General features: G+C 36.9%; 2 protein-coding genes across 2 annotated transcripts in view; one reads left to right on the top strand and one right to left on the bottom strand.

Annotated features, from left to right (window-relative positions):
* Positions 1–20,664, top strand: part of ngfb (nerve growth factor b (beta polypeptide)) — a 115,319-nt gene that overhangs the window by 26,538 nt on the left and 68,117 nt on the right. The window lies entirely within an intron of this gene.
* On the bottom strand, positions 1,090–10,055 carry kcna3a (potassium voltage-gated channel, shaker-related subfamily, member 3a). Its single transcript, XM_051706471.1, has 3 exons — positions 6,699–10,055; positions 3,956–4,077; positions 1,090–2,255 (listed from the first exon to the last, which is right to left on the bottom strand). The coding sequence occupies exon 1, from the start codon at positions 9,334–9,336 to the stop codon at positions 7,789–7,791; it is 1,548 nt and encodes a 515-aa protein (XP_051562431.1). The 5' UTR covers positions 9,337–10,055; the 3' UTR covers positions 1,090–2,255; positions 3,956–4,077; positions 6,699–7,788.

The following is a 20,664-nucleotide window of genomic DNA, read 5'->3' on the forward strand; positions in this document are numbered from 1 at the left end:
TCAAAATGTGAAAGAATGTGAAAGTGAAAGTGGAGATTGATAGTAAAAAAGGACATAAATATTGATTTGTTTGTCATCCACACCTATCATATCACTTCTGAAGATATGGATCAAACCACTGGAGTCAAATGGATTCCTGTTATGCTGCCTTTATGTGATTCTTTGAGTTTCAAAGGTCTGGTCACCATTCACTTACATTGTATGGACCTACAGAGCTAAAATATTCTTCTAAAAATCTGTGTTCATGTTCTGCAGATGAAAGAAAGTAATACACATCTGGGATGGCATAAGGGTGAGTAAATGGTGAGAGAATTTTCATTTTTGGGTGAACTATCCCTTTAAAATAGTTAATCTACAGTCAGTCAGTAGTTATCTACACTACAAGCTACTAACACCAAGTAGCTAATTACATTGAAGCTATTTAAAGAAGAAAATAATTTTAGATATATAACAATCGGATGATATATTATTTAATCCTGCAATCAGAAGATCTTATTGCAGAATTCAATAGTATCACATGATAGTTATATAGCCTATATAATGAGGGTGATATTCCCAAACAAAAATTAACATGGTTTTTCTAATGTTACCATAGTTTCACCATGGTATTTGTAGTAAAACCACAGTAACCACAAAATTAACCATGGTTACTACATTCATGGTTACTACAATATTACTATAATAAAATCATGTTTACTATATGGATTCTACAGTATTACTGTAGTAAAATCATGGTTAATTGTATCACGACCATGGCTTCTTCCAAAAACAAATATGGTTACTACAGTCATTACTACTATAATATTACAATAGTAGAACCATGGTTAATTTTTGTAGGGGAACATTAAATTGAGCATTTACATTTAATATACCGTACACTAATAAACTAGAAAACACCCTTTTTTCTATAACTGAATCGAAATATAGTGATAAACAGCTTAAAACAAATTAAGTCAAAGTCCCTGTAAGGCTGTGCGGGCTCAGGTGAATCAGTGAATCATTTATGTGAACTAGTTCATTTACATGAACCGTCTGAAAGAACCGACTCTAAATTGAATCAGTGTTCCCAATGCTAAATATAAGGGAATCGTTTATTTTAACCGGTTTATTTACAGTACATGAACTGCGCCCTCAAGTGACAACTGATATGAGCAACATGCCATAAAAAGGCCAATAAGCATCAATAAATCACGGCAATTATGAGAATGAGCAAAATAACAGACAGATAGAAAACGTCAGAGAACGTGGCCCGTGGACACATTTTTATGTGCTGTTTACAGAATCTAGTGTTGTCACAGAGACAGGTAAGATAAACTCATGACACTTATTTCATTAATATCTTTCAGGGAGAAGAAATTTTTCTTTTTTGCATACCTTTCCATGTAAAAAATAGCTTACAGCACATTTAAGTTAGTAGCATCATTGATGCCAAATGCTATTCATTTTTGCCTGTCTAGTAACTGAATGGGCTGTGCCAAGTTTAAATACGTAAAACGCGAATGAGATTTAAGAGATGGCAGGGGGCAACATTTTTAGTGAATAACGAATTAAATTTTGGTCTGTTCCTCACATAAAACTATCATATGACTTCAGGAGGCTTGTAGTGCAGTCAAATGAGCTATTTTTTCATCATGCTTTTTGTGTTGTTGAAAAGAGCAGTTCATTTGTGTTCCATAGAAGCTAGTCATTTTGGTTTGAAATGACATGAGGGTGAGGAATTAACGTCATTTTCAATATTGTGCGAGCTATTCCTTTAAAAACTAGAAGAACTACTATAAGGCAAGATCACGCATAGCATCTTATGATTATATGAATGTGCACCTTATTCAGGAACTCCAGTGAGACAAATAAAATCTTCAGACTTTTATATCGTCAAAGAGCAAGAACGTTTTAGTTTTCACATCTGGCACAACAACAACTATAAACACATGATGGACACCAGAATAATGGTTTGACTAATATCTGCCAGATAGCAGAGGGCAGTAGTTTCACAGATGATCAGCTCGTGTCCAACATTCCTGCTCTTTTCATATTGCTTTCTTCTTATTAGATTTGTCCCTGCAGAGTTTACCAAAAAAAGGCCACTTCTAAAGTGTTGTGGTTCGCTGTCATTCAAGAGGATGTGGCAGAAAGATATGCAGGCATCTTTTATCTGTTTGAAGGTGAGTTCAGTTCTGTTTTGGTAGCAGAAAGGTTAATGGCCTTTATCTCGATTGGTCGTCAGTCCTAGGCACTGCGTGGATCTCCCCTGATGCCTGCAGAGACAACAAATGCATTCAGTCATGCTGACATGCGCATAAACATATTATGCAGTTGGGATGCGACAGATGAAATGAGGCAGTTCAATCACACACTCAAGTGAGAGGGAAACACATCTTTCATGGTAAAAGACTTTTAGATAATATACCCCCTACTTGAGCACAGCTCTGCATTATAATGTCTCTCTCTCTTTGAGTCTACTTTTGTCTGTGGCTAGTTAATGAAGTGAATCAGACACGGCTCCTCCGGTGACAATCATAGAACAGTTCTATCACTCAGAGGAAGTGTGAGATGACTAGAGGAGATTATTAACACATTGTGGGCACAAAAACACACACACGTCTTGAATAAACACTGCAGTAAATAGCTCCGGTAACCCAAGAGCGCCAAAAGCTTTCAGAATCAAAGAGAAGTTATTAAAGCACAAACACAAAAGAATGCACTCTATTTACTGTGGCCCTCAGGGTCAAAGTAATCTAAAACCTTTAGCGCACTCATAATCATCTGAGCAAGTGTATCAATTAATATGTGTGTAGGTTATAAGAAAATAAATGTCGCAAAATCATGCTCCTGCAGGGCTTAATTATTCCGGCACCTATTTCATACACCTCTGGAGGAAATGTAAATATGTTTTAATGAAAATAAAGTATAATAATAATAATAATAATAATAATAATGCTGTCCATAACTTGCTAAATATTCCCATAAAAACTTTAAAACAAATATTAATTTCATGCCTTGCTGGCAAAATAATATTATTTACATCTTCATTTACCTTACAGGGATAGTTAACCTAAAAATGAAAATTCTGTCATCATTTACTGACCTTAATTTTGTTTCAAACCCATTTGACTTACTTTATACTGTGAACAACAAAAGGAGATGTTCAGCTGAATGTTAGCCTCAGTCACTTTAATTGCATCTTTTTTCCATTTTGATGGAAGTAAATGGTGACTAAGGCTAACATTCTGTCTAACATCTCCATTTGTGTTTCGTGTACAAAAAGAAAGTAATATGGGTTTGGAACAACATGAGGGTGAGTAAATGACAACATAATTTTAATTTTGGGGTGAACTGTCACTTTAAGGCCAAGAAAGGAAACACTTCCCCATGATCTACAAAGAAAAGGGCACTTAATATGCATTATCTAAAATCAATATGACCCATAGTATGCTCCATTCATCACAATATATTTCATGCCAGATAGTCCATTTGTTTACCTCCAGAACAAAAATAGTAGTACTGTTTGCGATGCATTAGAACCATGTTGCTCCAGTGAGGATGCAGATTTAGTCTAGTCTGATGTTTAAAGACTAAAGTCCAAACTGTGTTGTGTCTTGATCTGATTCCAACCCTGTGCTCTCTATCTTTCTACTATTCTGTCTAATATATGACGTAGTAACAACAACCACTAAATCAATTTACACTAGTTTTGTTAAACAAGCACCATTTAACCACAAGGAACAACTTTCTCGGTATATATTACACTTGGAGTTAAAAGCTGATACACCATTCTCCACTGTTATTTTATATTCAGAGTTTTAAATATGATGTTGTTTTAGCTAAAGTGGCATTATGTGATGTGGCTGTATAGGCTATATTTGGCATACTATATAAGAAATAGGCATATTTGGACATGTGCCTAGTAGCAGTTTTGTACACAGCAATAATGTGTGGCAAATAATATGAGGTTTACCTTCTTAATCCTTTTGCTTTCCTTGTTAGGAGGAGAACATCACAAGCTTGTTTGGATTTGTCTTATAGGCTAATAGCCACCATCAGCAAACTCCAGAAATCCAGTAGACCAAGTTCCTTCTTCTGTGATTAAATAAAAATAAAAAGCAATTAAAAATCAGGTATAGTCCCATGCACAAGAAATAAAGCTTTGTTATTAGCACTTTTGAAACAAGAATGGACCTATAAGTTTCACAGCTTTTATGACAAGAAGGATACAGATGTCAACTTGAGCTCTGAGAGGTGTCAGGTGAGCCTCAACACCTTAGATTTGCATGCTCTCTGTGATAACACCTCAGAAATAACAGCTTCTAAGTGTCAGAGTCAGACACACATACTATAATAAGAATTTATCCTTCATATCTGATCCTAGACTAACCTTTCTGAGCATTCAGGGACACTTGAATGTTTTAGAGAGACCAAAAAAACTCTTTATAGATCAGCAGGAAAGGTCGACTTCTCAAAAGATCAAATAAATGCACAAGTATTACATTTAGAATGATTTAAAACGAGCAGAATTTAAACTTACACTTATAAGACATAAGATCATTCGGCTAAAAATAGTTTAGGAACAAAGTAGTATTTATTTTTGCAGTGGCCAAATGATTAATTTTATATTTCAACTAATGGATGAGGCCTAAACCTTGTTTTAGAAGGTTTGTACAAGAAATATTTTGTCAACAGAGCAGTATTTTTTTCTGTTGCATGGGCACATGATGGCAGCACTGAGCAATAACTTAGCAATAACCTGTTTAAATGAGGCTACACAAGATCACAATAGAATTAAAAATCTACTGTTATAAAATGTGTAGAATCGATGACATTAAAAAAGGCCCAAGAAAGATAAATTGAGTAATAAATCCTTTAGTATGTTTTAATTACAAAAAATTCCCTGAATTAGTATGAAAGTAATCAGAAACATGACTTATTTTCCTTAAGAATAAAGGAAAGGCACTGACTGAAAAAGGGTAAATATGTGTCTTGTCTGGTTGCTCTAATTTATTCCAAGTAGTATGAAAAAGATGCTTTCAATAACAACAAGATGATCATGTTTGTACTGATACAAAAATGTTTGTTTGGGCTTGATTGCAGGGTACATGGCCAGAAGCAACATGTCAATATCCTGTGTGTTCATGCTGGGTGGAAAACCTATGGAAGCCCATTAACACCACATTAAAAAAAAAATCATGCTTTGGTAAGTCATAATTATGAGATACAAATTCAAAATGAGGAGATAAAAAAGTCATAATTATGAGATACAAATTCATAATTTTTAGATAAAGAAGTCATTTTGAAATAAAAAGTCAAAATTATGAGATAAAAAGCCAAAATTATGATTTAAATGTCATAATTATGATATTAAAAATTCATAATTATGAGATAAATCTAAATGATAAGATAAAAGTCAAAATTATAACATAAAAAGACAAAATTATGGAAAAGTCATAATTATGAGATAAAGAGTCAAAATTATGAGATAAAAAATACAAATTATGAGATGGTCAATTATGAGATGACAAATCAAACTTTTGAGATCCTAAATCGAAATTATGAGATGCCAAGTAATAATTTTGAGATACTAATTTATAATTATGAGATGCTAAGTCCTAATTATGACACAAATTCATAATTTTTAGATAGTCATTATTTTGAAATAAAAATTATGATATAAAAAGTCATAATTATGTGATAAAAAGTCAAAATTCTGAGATGAAAAAATCTAAATTATGAGATGCAAAATATAACTTTTGATATGCTAAATTGAAATTATGAGATGCCAAGTCAATTATGAGATATTAAATAGAAATTATAAGATGCCATCATAATTTTGAGATACTAAATAATAATTATGAGATACTTAATCATAATTATGAGATTAATTTTTATCTCAAAATGATGACTTTGTATCTTATCATTTAGATTTACCAAAGCACAATTTATATATTTATTTATTTATTTTTAATGTGGCAGAAATGGGCTTCCATAGAAAACACAGATGACTGTGTCTAAAACACACACTTCTACAGGTTGAGAATGATCCTTTCTAACTGAGAGCTTGGAAAGCAGTGTGGCAGACTGCCGCCCTTCCACCCTGCCTCTGACACCCATCAACGGGAGTGTCAGCATGAAACCTCCGGTAATCAGCTCACCATGCACGTTGCGTCCTGTTTTCTTCTCCACGGGAGAATGAAATAGGAAACGCATGAGTGAGCCCATAACCTATACAGAATCACACTTTGACAGCTACAAAAGAGAAGTAAGCTAGCCAAGCCAGGGGCGACAATAACAATCCACCTCAACCTACTTTGTGCACTGTAGTCACATGTGCATATGGTCAAATTTGAAATTTAGCATCGTCCAGTTCATATGTCTGTTTTGTCAATATCAATCATTTTCCTTTTGTCAGCCATTCAGTCATCTGTAGCCCATGCAAGACAAAAAGGGAACTATGGAATAGGGTGGGACTGCATACGCTCTGATGGTTTGCAAACCCGGTGTTATGCAAAGTATTTTTTTTGCATAATCTTTTGAATAGGCTTCTTAAATACAAGACTGCAAAATGTTAAAGAGATCTATCCAATGGAGAATTTTTTTTTTTTAATCACAATTCTCGTGCTCTATTTTGCCAGTCAGGCTTTGTGAACCATCTGGAGCGTTGCTCTGACAACAGGGGAGGATGTCATGGTAACACTAACGGGGGTTACCCAGGAAACTGTAGTCGCCATGGAGACTGCATCACAAGGCATCGACATGAAGGTGTGATCTCCCTCTTAGTCTCTCAGTCTCTGAACTCGTCATAGTTTTTCCCATGCCATGGAGGGGATGAGTTCAACATACTATAGTTTTCCCCATGCAAGTCTCTTGTCCTTCCAATACAAAACCACTGTGATACCTCACTTTAAGGGGCTAAACGTGATTTTACATAATCTGGAGATGACGACATTTGCGCACACTGAATAACTTGATTACAAAATAAAGATATACTCTACTGTCTTTCATTTAGTATTCACCGATTTCATTTGGTACAGGCAATTCAGATTCAATAGACATACACATTTTGATAACATTATTAACAATGCATTGATTTTTCCATATTCATGGGTTTAAATGGAGTCTGCACTGAGATACTATACCTATATACTTTACAATAAGGTCCTAGTGTTAACATTAATAGTTAGTGCATTATAGGTATGGTGAACTAACAATGAACAATAGCCTATTTTTTAATGTTCATTTAGAAAAATACAAGTGTTCATTGTAAGTTAATGCATTAAAGTGTTAACAAACAGCTTATAATTTTATGAACATTACCCAAGATTAGTAAGTGCTCTAAAAGTATTGTTTATTGTTAGTTCATGTTAACTAATGTTAACCTCATTGTAAAGTGTTAATCCTATACTTAAAATACATTAACACATAATCTCTGAGCATATTCAAATTGTTCACATAATAAACAGCGACACATACTGGGTTGTTTCACTTTGCCACAAAATACTAACGTACTATGACGATTATATGTCAACACTGATAACGAACGCAGACTTACGAGCACACTGTTTGCAGTTTGGGTTTGTGTTATATTGAGTCCCTGATCTAAACCTTATCATTTGTGCTGAAAATGCAACACGTGAATCGTTGCGAGTTTGGCACCGTTTATTACCGAAAAAGCCCAAATATGCTGGCTTGTCCGTAAAGTGTGTAATAAAGCACTACCTCGCGTTTCAAGGGGTGCGCTCTTGGTGGTTATTGAAAAACATTATGTGGTGGCCTGATTGGCACTGTACTGTGCACGATTTACACGTCTGTGAAGATCTTTTTAATATTCACGCAGTTTTGATTGTTCTGGTTTGTGTAGTTTGGCTGTTTGAAAGCGCTGTTTATTCCTTCCTCTATGACCACATATTCCGATTTGCTGAGGGAAGACGTGCTCTGCGTCCGCTTGAGATCTTCCGTGGAGTTCATGTGCTGGCAGCTGCCAACGTGGAGGTATTGTGCGTGCTCTTCCCCGTCAGTTTCCCGGTGATAAAAGTAATTGAAATTGGAAACAATGACAGGCACCGGCAGCGCAATTGTCAATACGCCGGCGATGGCGCACAAAGACCCGACAATTTTGCCTCCGATGGTTACCGGGTGCATGTCTCCGTAGCCCACGGTAGTCATGGTAACCACAGCCCACCAAAACGCATCTGGAATGCTGCTGAAACTCGAGGTAGGGTCGTCGGCCTCTGCAAAGTACACCGCGCTGGAGAACAAAATGACGCCGATGAAGAGAAAGAAGATGAGGAGTCCCAGCTCCCGCATGCTGGCTTTTAGGGTCTGTCCGAGAATTTGGAGGCCTTTGGAGTGGCGGGAGAGCTTGAAGATGCGAAAAACTCTGACCAGGCGGATTACGCGGAGGATGGCGAGTGACATGGCTTGCTGTCCATTGCCTTGCCTCTCAGCCAACTCCGTGCCCAGAGTAATAAAGTAGGGGATAATGGCCACAATATCAATGATGTTCATGATGTTTTTGGAAAACGTGGCCTTGCTTGGACACGCAAAAAATCGGACGAGCAGTTCAAAGGAGAACCAGATGATGCAAAGTGTCTCGATCACAAAGAAAGGATCTGTGAAAGGGCTGGACACAAACGGGCCGGTGCCATTTACAATGGGCGACACAGTGGTCGGGTCCCTGTCGTCCCTGAACTCGGGCAAAGTCTCCAAGCAGAAAATAACAATGGAAATCAAAATGACCAAAACAGACACAATAGCGATGCCTCGTGCAGGACCTGAGCTCTCTGGGTATTCAAACAAGAGCCAAACCTGTCTCTGAAATTCGTGATCTGGCAAAGGTCGCTCCTCTTCTTTGATGAAACCTTCATCCTCGCGAAATTTCTCCATCGCCTCCTCGCCAAGTTGATAGAATCGAATTTCCTCCGAGAAAATATCAATGGGAACATTCACCGGTCTCCGAATACGACCGCCTGACTGATAGTAGTACAGGATGGCATCGAAGCTCGGTCGGTTTCTGTCGAAGAAATATTCGTTTCGGAGCGGGTCAAAGTAGCGCATCCTCTTTTTCGGGTCACCCAGCAGCGTGTCCGGAAACTGGTTGAAAGTTTTGAGTTGGGTCTCGAAGCGCAGTCCCGAGATGTTGATGACCACTCGCTCGCAACACTCGTGATCGGGCTCGTATCGATCCACCAGATGGTGACTGGGAAGCGCGGCGGTCTCCTCCAGCATATTATCACAGGCGACAACTGTCATGATGTCCTTTTCGGTCTCCGCGTATCCGTGGTTGTCGGCGTTGTTCCCTCTGTGACTGGCTGAGGGCGAGTCAATGAGGTTGTAGTGGTCATCCATACAGGTGAGGGCGCGGAGCGGCAGAGGGCGAGCCGCCTTCCCTACTTCGCATTTGGGTGAAGTGAAGGCGATAACGCGACCACCTCGTTCGACCACCTTTTAATACACTGTCGCCGCCCCACGGAGCTTTATAAACACATGTCTACTCCTCCCGCCCACGGCGAGCATATCATATGCCTGACACATTTCCACCACTCGCCCAATCGGAACACAACATGGAGATCGATCCTCTGCGCGCCACCTTGCCATTCGTTGCGCGCGATTTTCGACGCAAATCTATTCACATAAAGCAGCTCAAACGTTACTAAAAATGTAAGTATAATGTAGTGTAAGTATATCCCCCAGTTTAGTCAGAAACGAATCAACTGCTACAAAACCAGTGACGCGCTCCCCCGGCCACAACAATGTTAGGCTATATTGATACTCCGATTAACAATAAACTACACGCGCGTTGTCACGAAACGCGTTTTAAACGATAAAGTGTCACGTACATATTTTTTGAGTGTTTACAAGAACAAATGGTGTCTGTAATATTTGATTAGATTACCCAATTGTCGCTATGTATATATATTTTACAAAAACAAATGAGCGAATAATAATTTTTTTTTTTTTTTTTTTTTTTTTTATAAACTAAATTGATTCTTAATGAACGTGTGAATTATTTCCGTGTGTCGTATGCTGAGGAAAGCGTTTATTCGCGAAACGTTCCGATGAAGACTGTGGAGCTCTCCATGGTGCTGAAGTGGCGCGCCCGTTTCTGTGAGCGCGCAAGACAGGAAAACATGTATAGACAGACCTGTATCTGCTGAACACAATCACATCCTCGCATTAACCCAAAGAAAGCGCCATAATCGTCCATCACTTAATTTTTTAAAGGTAGGGAACAACGTGGCCAAAGGCCCCCTCGGGGTAAAAGGCACTTATGTATTTTATTTTCTCCCAAAACACTAAATAACAACAAAAACTACCACAGCACTTTCCTAAACACCTGTTAGTCACTGTGCAGTGCATTTTCTGATCCATGAGATGATTGCATGCAGTGCGTAAAGTTTGATTTTTGGGTAATTTGAACTAATATTTCATCATTTTCAAAATATTGCAAATTTATGAGAATCCCTGAAATTATCACATTTACTTTTAGACAAAATACTTATTTGTCATTTTCAGTTTCGTTGAAGCTGATTAAATCAAAAGTTTTTTCATAACTGTCCAATAAGTGAAAAGATAGTATATGGGGTAAAAAGCCCCACTGTTGCAGGGGGTAAAGGCCCCCATAAAACTCATTGTTTTTCTAAAGTGGGGCAAAAATATGTTTTATGAAAAATGTTCACAAAGGACTCATATTGACTGATCCAATCACAATGGAGATTAATTTGTTTATGTTATACTTGAGATGATATGAAATGCCAAATGTGATTGAAATTAACAGGAAATGGTTAACCATTTTGAATAAGCATTATCTTAATTTATTACTCAAAGAAGCATCTAGCTGTCTCAAAAGTATTTGCAAGGTTCACGCATCCTAGAAAACCTGGAATTTTGCAATGCAGTTTTCCTGTCATGGAAAAGTCATGGAAAATGAGGAAAAATACCTAAATGCCCTGGAAAATAATTATTTGTCCTGGAAAATATTTTTGTATAATGAAACTGTTTGACTGTGTCGCTAACAAGGTATGTGCCACTGCCGGCGGCTGTGCATTGTGAAACAACATCAATGGTTGACTGTCATGAATGAAGCCCTGTCATGTACAATGACGATTGTTGGATTGCTGATTTAAAAAAAAAAAAAAAAGAAAATCACACCCAGAGGTGGTCATGTGGTGATGCGGCCTTTACACCTCGGGATGTAAATACATTTTTAATAATTTAATGATCGGAGTCAGCTTATATCGCCACATGTAGGGCCATATGATTTCCTCAATGCAGACAACATGGACGGAATCACTGAATCCAGTCATAAAAATGCATTAGCTATAAAATACAGAATGTCAAGGAATTTTACATATTTGGGACGAAAATGAATGTTTGAATGCACAATTAATCAAGTTAAAATCATGATATGTCCTAATGTGATTATTAAACAGCAAAATGCTGCGATTCAATTGAATAAATATATAATCTGCAAGTTCTGCATGCTTTAAAATGAATGTGAGAAGCCGGCTGCTCATACACTAAAAACACCTCATCCTGATCGTCACGCGCGCTCTTGTGTGTGTGTTTAGCAGAAGACAGAGAGCGCTCTGAGGCGTGCGATACATCCAGACTATATATTTATTTAATTAAATCACAGCTTTTTGAGGTTTAATAATCACACTGGGCCATGTAGCGAACCACTAATTTAGAGGTGAGAAACTACTGTCAAAAACACGCAGAAACGTAAAAAACAAAAGCTTGATTTTAATGGAAAAAAGCTCATGAAAAAGCATCAAGATTGTGAAATGGTGAAAAAAGACAATAATATATTACTACTGTATAGTTAATTAATGCTTACTGTAATTACATTTAATTAAATAATAATAATAATAATAATAATAAAGCAATATCTCACATCTGTTGTGCAGCACTTCATTTGACAAAAATATCTGCAGTATTGTTCTGGATTGTGCTATGAGGGTTTTGCATACAATTACTAAATAAATAATAATTTGCCTTATAACTATTGTCCCTATATTTAAACAATATCACTATAACCCCCCTGGGGGCCTTTTACCATAAGTGTGGGGGCCTTTTACCCCAGGTGTGGGTTAAGAGGCCCTCTTGCCACCTTCTTTTAAAACATTATTTTTAATCAAAACAACTTTCCATTATTATATGTTTTCACACAAATGTTGAAAACATATAAGTGTTGCTCCATCCTTAATTAATAAAACTATAAAAAAAAAAAAAAAAAAAAAATCGCTGTAAGTAACGCATAATTTAAATGAATAAAAACTGTATGAATACTGTTCACAAGACTCTAGACTGTCATTTAAAGGGTTAACTTCTGCCACAACAAAGCGCTCCTACAGATGCAGCACTAACAAAAGTGCCTCTGGTAAGAAATCTCTTCAAGTTTTTTCACTGAAACCAGTTTGGTTGTGAAGAGGAGAGTCTCTTGTTTCGTTTGATATGCCGCATTAAACAACCTGATAAACACGATGTCCACATATGTGGAAACTCATACCCCATTTCCTCAAAAGTAGAAAAAACATGTTAGTTATTTTGAATAACTTTCAACTCTAACACATCTGTGGGTAATTTCGCTTCATTGTAATACATATTGTTATATTTTATTTTGTTATCACTGTGCAATACGATTCAGTTCATTAAATTAGTTAATGCATTCCTATACACTTGCAATCTATTCAGTATTCAACTCCTCTCACCTTAAAAGTATTATGGTGATGTGTATAGAATTGAATGAAAATATACAACAAGTCTCAGTAAACAAATAAAGAATATTTATTGATACATATAAGCAATTTTGATAACATTGACATAAGTTTGAGTTTAAATGAAAAATATCTAGTTATCTTGACAAATGTCCATGTGCACTATCAACCCCCAACCTCAGTACTTGGAGCATCCTTTTGCCTTGATAACCTCTAATAAATGATTTCGGTAAGTGCTGACAAGCTTCTGACACCTCTCTCGTGGAATCGTTGCCCATTCATCTCATGCAAAAGCTTCCAGCTCATTGAGGTTTGATGGCTTCTGTGCTGCAACTGCTTTCTTCAAATCCCACCAAAGATTTTCTATGGGATTTAAATCTTGAGACTGAGAAGGCCACTCCAGGACATTCCAGGACTGATTCCTGAACCAAGATTTGGTTGACTTGGAAGTATGCTCGGGATCATTGTTTTGCTGAAGAGTCCAATTATCACCAAAGTTCAAGTTCACCACAGAAGGCATAACATTCCTCCTCAAAATGACTTGGTATTTCTGAGATTCCATGATGCCCGTCACACAGTCAAGATTGACAAGATTGTCACTACAGTTCCTGCAGCAGAAAAACATCCCCACATAATCACTGACCCACCTCCATGCTTGACCATGGGGATAGTTCCAGTTTTGTTTCGTCACTCCATATAACTGTATCCCAGAACTCTGCAGGCCTATCCAAATTCCTTCTGGTATATTCCAGTTGACCCTTCTAGTGCTTCTTGGTCAAGAGTGGTGTGCGTTGTGGAGTCCGGCCATGAAGTCCTTGGTTGTTAAGTGATCTTCTTATGGTTGCCACTGACACATTTGTTCCAGCCTTCATCAGGTCATCCTGTAAGTCTTTTGCAGTAACACAGGGATTTTTCTTTGTTCTCCTGATGAGATGGCTAAGGCCTCTTGACAAAATGTTGGGCTTTCTCCCATGGCCAGGCAGGTTTGCTGCTGTGCCATAAGTTTTGAACTTCCATACAATGCTCCCAATGGTGTCTCTAGAAATGTTCAAGGTCTTGGAAATCTTCTCGTACCCATTGCCCTTTTGGTGCAATGAAATTATCTCCTCTCTCAGCTTTTGTGACAGCTCCTTAGTCTTCACCATGCTTGCAACACACCTTGAACACATCCCTGGTTGTGTTTATATAAACACATCGCAGCTGAAGCAAATTAATGGTCGAGTTCATAATGGGTTAATCATGTTCTAACACAACTTTAGGTTATACAGACTAGCAGTAGGTTTTAAAATCAGTAATATTATATAGGGGTTGAGTAATTGTGACATGGCAGTATTAACAAAATATCCTGCTACTCTAAAAATACTACATCATTCATTTTCTTTGTTCATCTGCTATATCATTCAACTGATAAAGACTTAATTTGAAGCAAAATCTATCTCTGCAGAAAAATGATAAATCCTTACTTTCTTTGGGGGTTTGAATATTTCTGATTGCAAGTGTATATTTACTATGCATTTTCACATTGAGTTGGGTTCATCCAAAAGCTGAACATTTTGCTTTCAGAGGCTTTATATGGAAATATTTAAATAGGTTGCATTTTAAACTGTTCTGAGACCACTGAAGACAGACAGCACACTGGAGGTTAAGTCATTCATTAAATAAGGAGCAAGGGAGCATCCTATATCTTTCTGTGCAGCTAAGTGCATTCAATCCTAAAATCTGACCAAAAGCTCAGTTTCAGGTTGCAGATAATGTTTGGACAACTCAACATGTTTGGCAGACATGGGACAATGGTAATCAGTACATAGATTCAGAATTCTATAATGCAACATTTTATTTTAACATGGTTGGCAGTGATTGATGATGCTGGACATTACTTTGAGTAAGAATTATTTATTCAGCTTTACAGAAAATCAGCTGTAATGTCTGTAACATCTCAAAAACATGAAAAACCAACAATCCTGGAAACATAAACAATTTGAAGGAAAAAATCAGACTTGCTATAGCTTAGTGTTATTTTATTTTTTTTATTTTTTTTGCTTGTTTATTAGGTGCTACTAGTTACAAATCAAAAAAGGGAAATGGAAAATGCACACAGCAGTCACCTGGAGGTCTCAGGAGGTTAAGGTGTGCCTTTAGCCCCGTTTTACCCTATCAATGGTTGTTCAAAGTTAGAAAGATAGGCTAATCAAATAAAGACTTTCAAATTTGTGTTCTTGAAAGAATAGCCAGTAACTGTGTCAATCAATATTAGATCACTGAAATCGAAGTTTAGTATTAGGTAGACTAATAAGCATAAAATGAAGTTCTGATTTTGATGAACATTATACTAAATATCTCTAAAATATCTCTCACAAATGATTTCTTAGAAAGAGCTCTCTTCATTTTTGCATGTATCCTTGTGGAGTTTAACAGAAAAACCTTCGCCAATTATGAGAACTCTTTTGCAAGGTCATAGATAAATCCTTCACAGTAGGCTACTAAAACTGTACCCTTTTTAGGTCTGAGAAGAAAATGTTGTGAACCTTGAATGTGTCACTTACACTCAATCTTTACTTCAAGAAAAGAGCATTTTGACACATCGAGCAGAGGCTGAGTAGTACAGAAACTCTTCTTCTAATTCAGCCTTTACCTAAAGATTTTAAGATGGCAGCTCTCTCCTACCCCAACAGCTTTCAGATCTCTGTCTTTCTCTCCCTTACTCTCATTCATGCATGTAGCGGTCCTCAAAGGTGGACTTGTGTCCGTGATTATGTTTGTGTATGTGTGTCCTCATTCTGGTGTTCATCTCCTCCTTCTGATAATAGAATCTGTTCTTCATTGTGATCTGTTGATGTGTGTCAGGATTGCACAAGTGGTAATTGGCTAGCAACAGATTAAACAGGAGACCACTAAGGTGATTCATCTTTGTAGAAGAAGAAGAGCTCTGAGTATTTGAATATGCATGAGCATTTTTGGTCATGCCCTCTGTATGAGCCTACAAAAAGTATTGCATTATTAATAGGAATTTAATTTAAGGGAATATATTCTGTAATTGACTGACCAGATGGCTTTAGGGCTAAATTCTTGAACATACAGCAGAAGCATGGCAAAACATGCACAACTGTGAAGGAAAGTAAAATACAGATTTTAAGCACAATAAAGTACTCTTACATACGATGGGTAATCTGGCAAATATTAGCTTTGCAAATGCCAGGCCTCTGTGTCACTAATTTGCTATACTTGCTGGTGAGCACAAACAGAAATCAATCGGGGTTGGGGTCACTGATCAGCAAGCCATACTGGCAGTGAACACATAAGCTGTAGATCATTACACATTGGTCAAAGTCACATGCCAGCAGTCGAAGGGCAGGCCTAATACTAACAAAATGATATCAGTTGATCTGTGTGTGTATCTGTTGGATCTCTGGCTTTGGGGAACCACTGCATTAAAGTTGTGATGCTCGACAGGGCTTTATTATATTAAAACCCAGAGAACTTTTGAGGAGGATATGTTTTGAGAAAGGTTTTATGCCAGCCTGACTCCAGTCCTGACATTACTATCCTATACTTTTATTCACTTACAATGCACTTACAAAGCTTTTGTGCATTGCATGAGAATTGTGGGGGAGGGGCTTATTTATCATAAAAAGAATGTCATAATTATTTAATTCTTATGATTTTTAGGTAAAATATGACCCAACTGTACTCTTGATAGGTTTCGTGAGATTAACATGTATTGTGCATTAATAAGGAAAAAATTAGCATCAACATTTTCACTTGAAATTCATTCCACATTCATCCTCTCTCTGTAGGGAATAAACCTAAAATGTTTAGAAAATATTATTGAATGTTTGGCATCTCAGGCATCTCCTTTTCTTACCACTGCTAATAGGCAGCGCAACTAATCACAGACTGCCATGGCAATCAGAAAAACAAACACACACAAATAACTTTGACACCTATTTCCACGGGAATAGTCGTTGACACCTCCTCAACCCTGCCAACCATTTCAACCATGGGGAAATAAATTACACACAGATACACACCCACATGTCAGTAAGGATGCGTGCACACACAAACTCACAATCACACCATTATTGATTTGAAAACATGAAAGAGCATACGAAATGAAGCATATTGTCCTTTTAAATTCAAGCCATCATTTGTTTGAAAAACTATAGAATTAATTAACCACCTTGAAGAAAACTGAAAATTAAAAACAAGTCCATTGTTTTAAAAATATGTGATTATTTCAGGGATTCTCACTAGTTACATGAATCTGTAACATTTTAAACCATGTAACATTAAGCTTTTGCCACTGCATGCAATTACCTTAAAAATCAGTGACCAGATTCATTCATTCATTCATTCATTCATTCATTCATCAATCACTCTTCACAGCATTCAAAATGTTGAGTAGGCTAAAGGAATATTTGAGGCTCAATACAAGTTGAGCTCAATCAACAGCATTTGTTACATAATATTGATTAGAAAAAAAAAAAAAACTATTTTCAACTCGTCCCTCCTTTTCTTACAAAAAAGCAAAAATCTGAGTTACAGCGAGATGTTTACAATGGAAGTAAATGGGGCCAATCCGTAAACATTAAAATACTCACTCTTTCAAACGTATAACCACAAGACTTGAACAATGTGTGAGTTAACATGATTTTAGTGTGATAAAATAGCTTAACCTTTTCTGTGTAAAGCTATACTTGAATTTTTACAAGCAATTTCATTTCATTCATTCAGATTAAGTCATTTTCATTGAGCCAACATAATTTAGTTAAATTGGGTCAAATCAATGTACTATAGTAGTTTAACTCCACTTCATTAGGCTAATCAAACTCAGTTGAATAATGTTTAATTTTATTCATTTTCTTATGTTGGTCCAACTTTATTTTATTAATCATTAGTAAATGCCAGGTGAGCAAGTGTGAGGACAGTGAAACTGATGCACTTTCAATTTGATAACAATTCTTATGAAGCTAAGCAGCACTCAAATCAAACATCACCTGCAAAAATCCTTTATTTGAGTGCAATTCTACAACTTCGATGCCATGATGATGCAACGCCATAAACCCTAAAACAACCATAAAAACTATGAATTAAATGACTTTACAGCTCAAATAATACTAATAAGTTATAAATAAGTTTTATAATAAATAAGTTTTTGTGAATTTATAAAATTATAAGCTTCACATTTCTGCCTTTAAACTTTAAAAAATTAGCCTCATTCACTTCCATTGTAAGTGCCTCACTGTAACCTTGCTTTTATTTTATTTTTTTAAAGGAGGGATGTGTTGAAATTAATGTTTGTGGTAATCAACATTATGCCACAAATGCTGTCGACTGAGCTTAACTTGAATTGAACCTGGAATATATGCGTGTGTGTGTGTGTATTTATATATATATATATATATATATATATATATATATATATATATATATATATATATATATATATATATATATACACACACACACACACACACACACAGATCAGCCACAACATTAAATCCACCTAATATTGTGTATGTCCCCCTCGTGCTGCCAAAACAGCGCCAACCCGCATCTCAGAATAGCATTCTGAGATGATATTCTTCACACTACAACTGTAAAGAGCGGTTATGTGAGTTACCGTGGACTTTGTCAATTTGAACCAGTCTGGCCATTCTCTGTTGACTTCTCTCATCAAAAAGGCACTTCAATCCACAGAGCTGCCGCTCACTGGATATTTTTTGTTTTTGGCACCATTCTGAGTAAATTCTAGATACTGTTGTGCGTGAAAATCCCAGGAGATCAGCAGTTACAGTAATACTCAAAACAGCCAGTCTAGCACCAACAATCATGCCATGGTCAAAATCACTAAGATCACATTTTTCCCCATTCTGATGGTTGTTGTAAACATTAACTGAAGCTCCTGACCCATATCTGCATGATTTTATGCACTGCACTGCTGCTAAACGATTGGCTGATTAGATAATCACATGGATAATTGTTGGTGCCAGACAGGCTGGTTTGAGTATTTCTGTGACTGCTGATCTCCTGGGATTTTCACACACAAAAGTCTCTAGAATATACTCCGAATGGTGCCAAAAACAAAAAACATCCAGTGAGCGTCATTTCTGTGGATTGTAATGCCTTTTTGATGAGAAAGGTCAACAGAGAATGGCCAGACTGGTTAGATCTGACAAAGTCTACGGTAACTCAGATAGCCGCTCTGTACAGCTGTGGTGAAGAAGAATAGTATCTCAGGGTTGACGCTGTTCTGGCGGCATAAGGGGGACCTACACAATATTAGGCAGGTGGTTTTAATGTTGTGGCTGATCGGTGTATATATACAGTACTGTATATATAAAAATTAAAAAGTAAAAATCCCAACATGAGAAGCTGCGGGTGGGGGATGTTGTAATCTAAATGGTCCTAAAATTAATTTTTTCTTTAAGCAACACATAATTTCTTTTTTTTCTTTAAGGGTGAAATGTGATCTATGAAATGTGAGATTCACCCATGCAGACACAGTGTATCTTCAGTGGTCTACAAAGGTTAGTTGATAATACATCTGTGATCCAAAAATAAAAGTATAGGAAAGTAATGTCAGGACTGGAGTCAGGCTGGCATAAAACATTTCTCGGATTGAGCGATTTTAGATACAACATAGGTCTGCTGCATTCTGGCTGCATCCATGTTATCAAAATCAGACTTTTGTGTCTTTCTATTGTTTTTGGGTGTATTAGCTTTAAGGCCATCTATGCTAAGCTAGCCTACTCCAAAATTTGACAAAATTCACTTTTATATCCCCATTTAAAAATTATCTTCTGGGAAAATGGACCAAAATATTGGACCCAATTTTTTGCCAAATAAAATGCACTCTGTCCCCTCACGGTTCATGCCTATGAAGAGAAATAAAAGCACTGCTAAACATTGCTTTGCTTCTTTGCTTGTGTAAGCATCCCGAACAGCCCTGCATAGAAATATTGTCTCAAACAACGACATTGCTTTGGGGTGGGACTATTTGTTTGTCCAACCCATGGCAGCTGGGGAACAGAAAGCAGCCATTGTTTTTACAATTCTGTTTGGTGATGCTAGTGGTGCAGAAATGATACACTTCCCTTTTAAGACCTGTTGGAGAGGTATTTTCCCAAAGATAATGAGTGAAGGTCAGGGGAAAGAGAAGCACTGGAGATCCAGCATTTTAGATTAGAGGTCATAACTCACCTGTCTTTCTTTCTCTATGCCTCAGCTATGGGTCTCTGTCAGTGTAATGAATGGATTGAGACTGGTGACTATTGCTATTAGTATATATCCCTTCAAGCTCTTGGGGGGCAATGTGTTTAGGATAGTAGTGCACCTCCCATCACATTATTCTGACAGGGGGCTGCTTTGTGTGACACACTCCGCAGATTGTCTGCCTGTGCCACAACATCAGTGAGAGTAATCTACATGCTGTTGTTGCCAGAGGATGTCAACTGTTCAATCTATTCGATGCAAATGGCTTCAAATAATGCTTGACATGGAGTTCACATCAGTCAATGTTCAAGCAGGGAACATGGACTCATGTGGATGAGACAGAGAGAGAGAGACAGACGGAAGATACAGTCTGGCATTAATCATGCCAGTGAAAATAATTCTGCATTTAGCAGTATAAAAACAAACTGAAGAATGAGTTTTCTTATGCTCTGTTGATGGATTAAATATTCATTTGGCGCTCTTTGCCAGTCAGCTGCTTTGCAATGTCTCACAATGACACTGGGAGACTTTAAGTTCCAACAATAAACAAAAACTGCAAATGTTTTACTTGGCAATGAGTAATATTTTGAATGCTGTGTGAAAAACATGCCACTTAAGTGTTTATTTATTTTTCGATTTTCTTTTTCTTATGTCTGCAACAATTTGTTTTCAATGTTTTACCTGCTCTTTGGCATTTCAGACAATCAAAACATATTTTAATGAATCTTGTATCCAATACACAATA

Source organism: Myxocyprinus asiaticus, chromosome 9 (genome assembly GCF_019703515.2).
Source record: "Myxocyprinus asiaticus isolate MX2 ecotype Aquarium Trade chromosome 9, UBuf_Myxa_2, whole genome shotgun sequence".
Classification (NCBI taxonomy): Eukaryota; Metazoa; Chordata; class Actinopteri; order Cypriniformes; family Catostomidae; genus Myxocyprinus; species Myxocyprinus asiaticus.

What these genes read in the sequence shown, in the direction of transcription:
- kcna3a (XM_051706471.1), bottom strand. Translation starts at nt 9,336, where the DNA reads ATGGATGACCACTACAACCTCATTGACTCGCCCTCAGCCAGTCACAGA.